Source organism: Salvia splendens, chromosome 4 (assembly GCF_004379255.2).
Source record: "Salvia splendens isolate huo1 chromosome 4, SspV2, whole genome shotgun sequence".
NCBI classification, from domain to species: Eukaryota; Viridiplantae; Streptophyta; class Magnoliopsida; order Lamiales; family Lamiaceae; genus Salvia; species Salvia splendens.
In genome coordinates this window covers 26385032-26396760 of record NC_056035.1, presented here as the reverse complement: position 1 = coordinate 26396760, position 11729 = coordinate 26385032, and the positions used below count along the sequence as shown (strand labels likewise).

Here is an 11729-nt window from a genome sequence, read left to right as displayed (position 1 = left end):
TCGAACACAATGTTGGGTACATTTTGTGTCTTTATAAACAATTAATTACTTTTAAATATTTGTTAAATTTATTGAAGTTGTGAGTATTATATAATTATTGATTTTTAAAAATATTTATGAATAAATGTAGAAAGTTACCGTTAAATTAGGAGAATATCTTACTTCTTAGAAACAATCATTAAAGAGGACTGTAATAAAAAATGTGCATATATCTAATAAGGAACAAATCAAAATAAAGAAATCCTGCAAACAGAAGAGCTAAAAACTTTATTGACCATAGTTTGTATCACAAATTTGTATGATTCAACATGTGTGAATTATAAAATCCCAATAAATGCAATAGGTTATATTGTTTATAATGTGTTGCAAAAATCTTTAAAAAGTCTTAATAGGTTTTTAATTTTAGAAAATAGAGAAAATGGGTGCAGTAAGATGGAAATCTGTAGTGAAATACTTTCCCCTCACCGTTGTACTGATGTTGGCTTTGTATCTAATCGATAATTCCACCTCCAACGTTGTTACACAAGAAAACCTAGTTATTTTCAAAGAGAATAAAATTGTTACTAATAATAACACCATTTCAGGCTGTGATTTGTTTTCAGGGAAGTGGGTTTATGACGACGTTTCATACCCTCTTTACAAAGAGGGAGAGTGTACTATGATGGAAGATAGTTTTGCATGTGAGAAAAGTGGGAGAAAGAATTTGAAATATCAAAATTGGAGATGGCAACCTCATCAATGCGATCTTCCCAGGTTTTTAACATAAATTTTATTAATTTCTAGAAAATTTATGGTTAATTCTCTAGAGTAACACAATGTTTATTCTAATTTACCTTGATATGGCTGTAAAACATTGCAATTTCTCGTATTTTACGAATAGCAGGGTGTTTGTAAATTATTTGAACAAAGTTTGTACAAAAATATTGGGAACTTGGCGATTGCAATGTTTCAAAAGCCATTTGAAAGTTATGAATTAGGATGAAAATTTGTGTTATATCTATCTGGATAGTGACAAAATGCAAACTCTATATATTTACAAACTCCAAACTATGATTTGGGCCATTAAAAATTGTCAACAGATGACAGCAACAGAAAATATCAACGCAGTGTCAGGACAACATCAACCGTTGACACTGTGTTGACATTTTGTATTGCTACTATTTGTCATATATTGACATTTTCTAACAATCCAGATTATAAGTTTGGAGTTTATATAATATTTAGAATTTGCATTTGATAATATAACTATATAGAGATTCACAATTTTTTTAATTAATTAGTGTGGGTTTTGTTGTTCCTATACTTAGGTTTAATGGGACCGCATTATTGGAGAAATTAAGAAATAAAAAGCTTATATTCGTGGGAGATTCATTGGGTAGAAATCAATGGAGATCATTCATTTGTCTAATTGAACCATATCTTCCACCGTTATCAAGAAGGGGTGGAGTTTCGCATAATTTGTATGTAAAGGTAATAATGATATGAAAATCTTCTCTTTTTTTTTCAATTATTGTTGAACAATCTTTTTTACATTTAAGATTTGATGTGTTTGGTAAACATGTAAAGGAATATAATGCGACAATTAGAACATACTGGTCTCCGTATCTAGTGGAGTCAAACTGTGATGACCCAATACGTCATTCGGCGGATAGTAAACCCACGATACGGTTTCAATCTATAGAGAAGCATGGGAGAAATTGGATTAATGCAGATGTACTTATATTTGACACATTTGCATGGTGGACTGTTCCAGATATCACTCTTTTGTAAGATTATATCTACTTAAATTCTTTTATTGCACGACCATGTTTCTATGTATATATATGCCTAATACAAGGGTGTAGCTTAATTTTCTAACGTTGCTAACTAATCATCATATAATATTAAGAATGTCGACACAATGATATGAGTATATGTCAATACAGATTTAGATTGGCATAGCTTTGTCTTTGTGTTGGCGTTTAAATATAATTAAGCTTGTAATCATCCTAATGCAATACTCCCTCCGTCCCACAAAAATATGCACTCTTTCCTTTTTAGTCCGTCCCACAAGACTATGCACTTTCAACTTTTGTCAACTCTTTTCACTCTAATGAGGTGAGACTCATTCTCTACTAACAATACTTTAATTATTTTTTCTCTCTATCTTTCTCTTACTTTCCCAATTTCGTATTAAAATATGTGCCAAACTCAAATTACATATTATTTGGGGACATATGGAGTATAAGTTAATAATGTACGTGAGAATGATAATAGTTATCTATATATAATGAGAAAGGCATATTGTCTCGGATAAGTGCAATGGCAACTTAATAAGTTCTAATAACCACTTTATGAAAATAGTTATTGTAATTTTAATTGTCATTAACATTTTTGATTTTATGGTGTTTATTTTCAGGTGGGGTTCACTTGAAAATTCTAATGCAATATATAAACAAGTGAAAATGTCCGTACGTGAGTATGAAGTAGCTTTAAATACTTGGTCAGAATGGGTGGAATTTCAAGTTGATCGAAACAGAACCAAGATTTTCTTCATGAGCGCTTCACCTTTTCGCCTAGGGTACATATATGTGTTTATTTATGTATATACACACAAAATAAAAGGTTTGAAGGGTACAATTATTACGAGTGTTAATTAATAAAATTGTAACGGTATAAATTGTAGAAAGACACATTGGGGAACTAGTCCAAGTTGCTACAACATAACAAAGCCAATATTTGATGAAACATATTGGGCAAATGGTGTTGACCGAAACTTGATGGAGATTGTGGAATCAACTTTAAAGAAGCTTGAAGAAAGAGGAATTAAAGTTGAATATATGAATGCAACTCAATTATCAGGATATAGAGAAGATGCACGTCCATCAATTTATAGGCCGTTCCTGAAAGTTGCATTGAAAGACATCACACCAAATAAATATGCGGATTGTTTGCATTGGTGTCTTCCAGGAGTGCCGGATGTTTGGAATCAGATTCTTTATGCTTATATTATGAAATCTTAATTCATAAAATATTGAGTTGTCTTATTATGTTTGTATTTCATACTTTAGAAGTTGTAATTTGTTGAGTTTTTTTCACATCCCATATTTTCGTGCTATAGAGCATATAGACTTTTAGATAGGGATGTCAGTGTAGCCCAAACCTGATGGGTTGGCCCGAAAAACCCGCTAAAATTATAGGGTTAGGGCCGAAATATCACAGCCCATTAATGAATCGGGCCTATCGGGTTATAAAAAAAAACCCTAATAATTAAATGCCTGCAGTGACTCTTCATCTTTTTCACTTCAATTTTGTTTAATTTTTAGATTTTAAAAACGGTTCCTCTTTCACTCTCAAAAAATTACTTTCACCCTCATAATCTTGTTCTCACTTCCTTCCTTCCATCAGGTGAGTTTCCCTCTCCCTTCTCTCTCTTATGCGTGATTAGGGATGTCAATCGGGCCAGCCCAGCGGGTTTTGGGTCGGCCCTACTCGGGTTTCGGGCTTATCGGGTGCGGGCTTATCGGGCAGAAATTTTACCGGGTTCTAAATCTTCAGCCCTAAACCTAATCCTTCGGGTTTCGGGCTAGCCTATCGGGCTAATCAGGTTTAAGACAAATAATTAATATTACCACTTATTTATCTAGTTTTAAATTTTCATCCTTAACCCTAAAATATAAGTCAATCATATAAAAAAGTTAATATTTAAAATTTAAAATATTCATGACATAATTCTATGATTGCATAACATAAAGTTAAAAATAAATTTTTAAGCACATAAAGTTTACACACAATTCTATGGCTACAAGCCGACAATGAAAGAAATAATTCCAGAAAACACTTTCTTTCAAGGCTGATATACATGCTTCATTAAGCTAAAAGCCTAAATTGTTCAAGGAGAACAACAAAAACAGACTTGTGCCTTATAAATTGAGTTTCCACATGCCCTATTGCATAAACAAAATAGTCCATGGCTCCATGAGAAATAACCAAAAAGTCAAGCATTAGCTAACGTTTTAATGACATTCTTCCAAGTCGATAATCTTTGACGCTTTAGCTTGATCTTTAGCTTCCTCCTCATCATCTTCAGAATCTTCATCGTCTATTAACAAAATTACAAATATTAACATATAATATAGTTAGATAATCTAGAATTTTATTAAATAAAATAAGATCTTACCATTTGAATATACATGCAACCAATTACGCGTGCAAATAAGAGCTTGCACTTTTTCGGGAAGGAGTCTATTTTTGTATTTGTTTAAGACATGTGCTCCAATGCTAAAGGAAGATTCGGATGCTACCGTTGTTATAGGAATACTAAGCACGTCACACGCCATCCTAGCAAGTACTCCAAAATTGTCGGATGAATGTTCTTTCCAATACTAAAGCAAATCCATTTCAGCATTTTCATCCATCGGAATATCTTCCAAATATACATCCAATGCTGACTTTGCGTCAGAAGTTAGACCTTTGTGCCTCTTATATCCCTAAAACAATAATACTAAAATGTAAGTAAAAATGACAAATAGAATTAATTAGATACAAATATAAATACCAAGAAATATTAAAGAAAAACAGATTACTTACAGCCAGTACATTTAGATTCATTTTCATTTTCCTTACTCCTCCCCCACGTATGAATTTAGGCTCTACGACTTCGTGATTAGAACTCCCACACTAGATTGAGGATCTTTAGACAAAGATGCATCAACCATTTTTTTTCTTGTACTCATCGTATAGAGTATACAATTTCATCTTCAACCTATTGACTTTGTCCTGACTTGAAAGAGGATCAAGTGTTGAGTAACAATACTCCACAAGTTTCAACTTCATTCTTGGATCAAACACGACTCCCATAGAGAGAATGTCGGTATAATCTTCCCAATATTTCTCGAACTTTGATTTCATCAAAAGAGACATCGACCTTACCACTTCATCGTGGCTTCTAGAATTCATCTCCAACAATCGAGCAATATTCCACACTTCCATAAAATACTGTATTTGGTAGAGGTTGAATGCATTCAACCAAATTTTATGAATGAATACTGTAATTTGTTCCACTTTCACTCTCAGAAAAATGCGTTGTATCTTAGATGCATATGCTTTTATTTTGAAAAATATCGTATTGTTTATGTTGCTGTTTACTTTGATTAGGTGCACATATTTTGAATATGTTTGCTACTGTTTATGCTTCATTACAAGTAATAAATATCTTATTTTGAATCTGTTTGCTACATATTTTGAATCTGTTTGCCACTTTTGCTACTGACGTTTGCTACATATTCAAAATATGCACATATTTTGCTACTGTTTGCTACATATGTGCACCTAATTTGTTTGTTATTGTTTATGCTTCATGACAAGTTCACGCAATAATACTATATTTATTTTACATAAGATATAGAGCACACATTTTGGAAGAATTCTTTATAATTATCACTCTCATGTTTCGAAGAAAAAAAACAGACAAAGTACATACAAAGTACTGTATACTCCATCCCTTCTATGTTTGAGTACTCTATACTAAACAAATAAACATGTATAAGTGATTAGTGTGAATACAATAGATGCTAAACTGGGCATTTCTAGAAATACTCATGTTTTGGACGTAATGAATATGTATGAATCCAAAAAGGAAAAATTGAGGATAAGATTGAATAGTGTTCCTGGAATGTTGTGCTTAACATATTGGACTACTTGCACTAATTCAGGGTATATGTGTTTGACTGCACATTATGTGGATGAAAAATGTAAATTGGATAGCAAAATACTTGCATTTTGTTCAATGCCTCCTCCACATTCTGCACCTGAGTTAGCTCAAAAGATTTCTTACATTTTGGTGGATTGGGAAATAGATAGGAAAATCTTTTCATTGACTTTGGATAATGCTTCTGCTAATAACGCCATGGTGAAATTATTGAAAACACGACTTCAGTTGCAAAACTCATTACTGTGCAATGGGGAATATTTTCATGTGAGATGTTGTGCACATATTTTGAATCTTATTGTACAAGAAGGATTGAAAGTAGCTAGTGATTCTTTAGATAAAATTAAAGCTAGTATCAAATATGTAAAAGCATCAGAAGCGAGAATGATTAAGTTTAAGGAATGTGCACGAAAAGTTGATATTGAATTTACTACTTCATTGTGCATGGATGTGCCTACACGTTGGAATTCCACGTATTTGATGCTTGCTAGTGGAATTAAATATCCACAGGTTTTTTCTGCTTGAATGTGATGATTTAGCTTATAAGCATTGTCCTACAGAAGAAGATTGGGAAAGAGGAAAAGTAATGTGTGAATTCTTGGAACCATTTTATGAAATTACTACTTTAATTTATGGTTCATCATATCCTACTTCCAAACTGTATTTTATGGAAGTGTGGAATATTTCTCGATTGTTGGAGATGAATTTTAGAAGTCACGATGAAGTGGTAAGGTCGATGTCTCTTTTGATGAAATCAAAGTTCGAGAAATATTGGGAAGATTATAGCGACATTCTCTCTATGGGAGTCGTGTTTGATCCAAGAGTGAAGTTGAAACTTGTGGAGTATTATTACTCAACACTTAATCCTCTTTCAAGTCAGGACAAAGTCAATAGGTTGAAGATGAAATTGTATACTCTATACGATGAGTACATGAAAAAAATGGTTGATGCATCTTTGTCTAAAGGTCCTTAATCTAGTGGAAGTTTTAATCACGAAGTCGAAGAGCCTAAAATCATAGGTGGGGGAGGAGTAAGGAAAATGAAAATGAATCCAAATGTACTAGCTGTAAGTAATCTGTTTTTCTTTAATATTTCTTTATATTTATATTTATATCTAAATAATTCTATTTATTATTTTTACTTACATTTTAATATTATTGTTTTAGGGATATAAGAGGCACAAAGGTCTAACTTCCGACGCAAAGTCAGCATTGGATGTATATTTGGAAGATATTCCGATGTATGAAAATGCTGAAATCGATTTGCTTAAGTATTGGAAAGATCATTCATCCGGCAATTTTGGAGTACTTGCTAGGATGGCGTTTGACGTGTTGTAGCACCTCGAAATTTTGTGACTTCTTTTATTTTTTTAATGTGGATGTTGATTGGGAAATTCATTAGTGGAATTTGATTTCTATGTGATCGAGTAATTATGTGATTTTGGTTGTTGTGAGTTATGGGAGATAATGTGAATTATTTTCCAATGTGTGAATTTAATTAAATGGGATCATGCATTTTTGTTCTAGCCATTTTATTGGAATTTTCAGCCCTCCTATTTATTGAAAATAGTATTTTTCCTCTTGGATTTAATTAATTGTTTTGGGATATTTATCCAAATAAATTCAAACCAAATTGTCCCAATGTTATTCTACATAATTTTTTATCCCTTGCCCATTTCTTGGCATTTTCGAAATCTCCTAGTAATTAGGAGAATAAATTATTTTGTAGATTTAATTGGTTCCTTACTTATTTCCTTCCTTGAATTAAAAATCCAATTAAATATCTCCATATCCTATTTTAATTAGGATATGACCCTTTCCTTCCTTAAGACCTCATAATTTTCTCCCCATGTGCCTTTCAATTACTTGTGGGATTAATTTATTTGTTACCTATTTTGTGGGAGTCTTTTCCTACAAGAAATTATCAAATTTAAATCCTATTCCTATTTAATTTGAGGATTTAAGTATTTTTCCTTGATTACTCCCATTATACACGCCCCTTTTTATTTCCACACTTGAAGATGCTTGAATTATTTTGTTACCTTAGTTATGGGATACTCAATATCTTTTTACCTATTTTGTGAGTGTATTTCTCTCCAAGTAAATACTAAATCAATATCTATGCCAATTAAATGGCATAATTTTCGAAAATCCCCCCCCCCCCCACACTACACGCCTATTTTGTTTAATTGTAGGATTTATTTATTGACCTCTATTTTATTCTCCCATAATTTTAATTGTATTATTTAAGTGTGGGATTTAACCTAGACTATAAAAAGGGAAAACCCTAACCCTAGCCTCATTTTACACGCATCCCTCTCCTCTCCCACACGCCTCTTTCTCCCTCCCAAATACCCCAAGTCAATTCTTCACATATTCGTCATTCTTGCTCCGTTTTGGAATTGGAAACTCAAAGATTCATCGAAGAAATCAACCAATTGTCATTGCTACCGATTGTTTTCAAGAGAAAGGTATAATGTTTGATCCACCTTTCCCCTTCTTATCATTGAATCCATGATTCTTGAACCCCTCATGCATATAGTGAGTGGAGAATCATAAATCTAAGAATTAATTGGTTGGGAAGGATGGTTGCACAAGAATATATGTGTGTGTGGGCGTATGTACGTGTGTGTGTGTAAGTGTGTGGATTAATCGTTTGTGAATGTTATGTGTGAAAAGGAAAGCCTGGTTGTAATCTCGTTTTGAAGCATGAATATGTGTTGGAAGCATAAATATGTATGTGTGATTGTATGAGCATGAAAGCTGTTGTGTTCGGACAGTAGGTTCCGACGAGTTTTTGACAAATCAAACGACCTTATTTTAACGTGAATTTTTAACTGGATGAATTTTTAGATGTCTTCTGTGTCTTGTCAAAATTTCAGCTTCATCTAATGATGGATAAATATTTAACGAATTTTTCATTTGAACTGCGCACTCCTGCCAAAATTTGTGTCTCGTCCAGTGAGTTTCGTGTTTGTTTTGACCAATCAAAAGATATGATTTTGGTGTGAAATTTTTTTACTAGACAAACCTTTATGTCTACTGTGTGGTGACCAAATTTTAGCTTCATATGAGACCGGATGGAATTTTAATGATTTTTACAAAGAGACTGCGCTGTTCTGCCAGATTCTGGTTTTGTTGAAATAAGCTTTGTTGACAAGTTTTGAGTGAATTACATGATACATGTGTGAATAAGGAACGTATCCTATGATGTGGCTATGTGTTGCATATTTTTGTATGCTAGAGTGCTTGTTTCGTTTATGTTGGTGAACGTTTGGGATGGGCAATGTAAGAAAAACGATGAAAGGAACGATAGGGCATGCATGATAAATGTATTGATGGAGACACTGATTATGTTATGGTGTTGATAAGAGTTGTTGTGCGTACGTGGGTACAAAGAGCAAGTGTTGCATTAAAGTTGTGAATTGTGTGTATAAGCTAGCGAGGTGGGTTTTCTTTTACTAAACTCTTTTAATTTTTCAAAAGTATGATTACGGAGTTATAAGGGTGGTTTAAAGTGTTATGTCATGCCATGGTTGTTTTGATGTTGAGATTGTTGCCTGATGCCTAGTTCGTTTGAGCTTGCTCCGTTAGGCTATAGGGCTATGTGTGAAACGAATTCGGGTCTGAGTAGGGACACAAACCCTATCAGGCTGTGTACACCGCTGGGATCGGGAGCCGTCCTTGCTAATCGGCCAGTCTCGTGGGCGAATAGTGTAGCCACACTTTCGTCGCACTATGGAAAGATGATGTGATTGTTGGATTGTTGAGAAAGTGGGGAGATTGATTGTCTGGCCAGACTATTAAACTGTTTTTGTGATACTCAATGAAATTTCTTTTCTAAACGTAAAACTCGAGTTCACTATGGTATGGATGACATTACTTTTATAAAATATTTTTGGCATGAGCCCACTGGGTATATTAAGTACTCAGCCCTGCATTTCTTTTAAAAATGTGCAGGTTGAGCGGTGATGTTGTGGCGGATGTTGAGTCGAGCATTAAGAATTCCCGGATGCGTCGTGTCTTCATACATGGGCGTCATCCGATGACTCTCTCTAGATACTTGATTTCCGCTGCCTTGTTTGAAATTGTTTTCTTCCTAAAAGTCTTCTATCTTTTTCTCCATACTGTTTTATGACATTAATTACCTTGAGACATTAATTCGCTGCTTAACTATTTGATAGACTAAAATAATTCTTTTGGAAGTTAATTGAGTTTCATATTAAATGTCGTCCTTTATTGTTTCCCCCTTTTTTTCCTCGCTTCTTAGTTCCTCCCCTAGTCACGAGTTCCCCGTCTTCACTATCCTTAGTAAGGGCGGTCGTGACAGAGTGGTATCAGAGCTTCGTTTTTTCGCTCTGGTCAGAGAGTCTTCTTTCAGTTTAAGTCTAGATTAGTACCCCTAGACTAAAAGTGTCACAAAGGCTCATTATCCGAAGCATCACGCTCAACCAAAAGAAAATGAGGTATGTTTTAAGTTGTTGAAAAGTTTTGAAAACGACTGTGATATGATATTGATGTTTTGGCAAGAATGTGCACTTGTATGAAGGTTATGTGTGGATATGACAGTGTGATGGTGTTATTATGTTGGAACGTGAGCATGAATTACGTGTTGTCATAAATATGTGTTATGTGGAGAAAAGAACAAGTTATGACGTAAGCATGTGAGCATAGGAAGCCTTAGGATGACCTCAAATTTTGTGTTATGTGACGAGCTTTAGATATTTCACAAACAATGATATAAAAGATATTTTGAGGAAGTTGGTATAGAAAAAGAAGAATTATTTTGTTGTGTGGAGAAAAAGAACAAGTTATGAGTTTCGAAAGATTTGCATGGTGTTTGGTATGTAAAAAAAAGAAAAAAAGGGAAAAGGATTTTGAGGTTGATGTTTGGCAATGGTAATGACTAGTTGTGTTGGTGGAGTTTGATTGAGGAAAAATATTTATGTTGTGGAAAGTTGTTGAAAATTTTTTGAAAAATAAAAATAAAAATAAAATAAAATAAATATCTTTGAACTTTAAATAAAAGCATGTTAGTTCTTTTCTTTTGGGAAATTGAGATCTTGAAGTGAACGAGAAGTATGATGTGGTTATGTATAGCGATATACATTTATGCATGTTTAATTATGTAGTATGTGAATAATGATTTAAGTGATGGTTTGTGAACGTTGAAGTGTGAGGTATTTTATGAAAGTGCTGATAGAAGAAATTATGATTCTACGAACTTTGTATGCAAACATAGATGTTTGTTAGATCGAACGATATTGAACTTAGTTGTTACAACTGCGATATCACTTTTCCGAGTGATAAGACAAAAGGAAATATGTGGTGCGAATTCGAACTTCATTGAAAAATTACAAATTCACTATTGTCTTCCTGAACAATAAGAATAAGGAGAATGCGAAGAGACATTACATACGATAATGAGCTCAAGAGGAGAAGGTGTGCAAATTGAAGAGAATTTCCGAATGAGAAAAAGTACGAGACAAAAGGAGATGCCAAATGATGTAATCCTACAACGGGGAGAGAGATCGTACCTGCGATCTGATAAGCTAAACCTATTCTTATGTGGCGATGCGACGCAAACGACTATTATTGCGTGTAGAGAGCGCAAGTATAATTACAATGTGTTTAAGAGAATTATTGCTATGACATGCAAGGAATATTAATAAGATATGGATTCCGATTATCATTATTAGTGGCAATGACAGGATGAATCTCAGCGTGGAATCCACAGCTTCTTAGAGCGATGTTACCTGTTTCGGCTTGCGAAAGATGAACGAGGGAGTGCGACTTTAATAGCTAGAACAAAATATTTTAATCAACAGTTCTTACTTGGATTCTAAAGAGTTATTTTTCAGGACCCTTCAAATAACCGTGAGCCCTTGTCTATTTAACAGCTTGTTTCACTCACTCTTTGCAAGTAAGGCATATTATTTCTTTTCCTCCATTACGTCATAACTCACTTTCAGTTCTTGGAAAGTGGTGTTGCCTTCATAACTTTGGACACTTCGAATGAATGTAGTCTTCTTTGACTTATT

At 33.6% G+C, this 11729-nt stretch overlaps 1 protein-coding gene across 1 annotated transcript; it reads left to right on the top strand.

Moving 5' to 3' along the window:
• The first annotated feature begins 418 nt into the window (after window positions 1–418).
• Window positions 419–3002, top strand: LOC121800889 (protein trichome birefringence-like 34). Its single transcript, XM_042200381.1, has 5 exons — window positions 419–753; window positions 1308–1460; window positions 1539–1766; window positions 2399–2560; window positions 2666–3002. Exons 1-5 carry the CDS (start codon window positions 419–421, stop codon window positions 3000–3002), a joined length of 1215 nt encoding a protein of 404 aa, XP_042056315.1.
• The last annotated feature ends 8727 nt before the right edge of the window (window positions 3003–11729 follow it).

What these genes read in the sequence shown, in the direction of transcription:
- LOC121800889 (XM_042200381.1), top strand. Translation starts at nt 419, where the DNA reads ATGGGTGCAGTAAGATGGAAATCTGTAGTGAAATACTTTCCCCTCACC. An exon ending in GGTGGAGTTTCGCATAATTT is followed by an intron (nt 1,461 to 1,538) that starts GTATGTAAAGGT and finishes TTTACATTTAAG; the next exon opens with ATTTGATGTGTTTGGTAAAC. An exon ending in GTTCCAGATATCACTCTTTT is followed by an intron (nt 1,767 to 2,398) that starts GTAAGATTATAT and finishes GTTTATTTTCAG; the next exon opens with GTGGGGTTCACTTGAAAATT.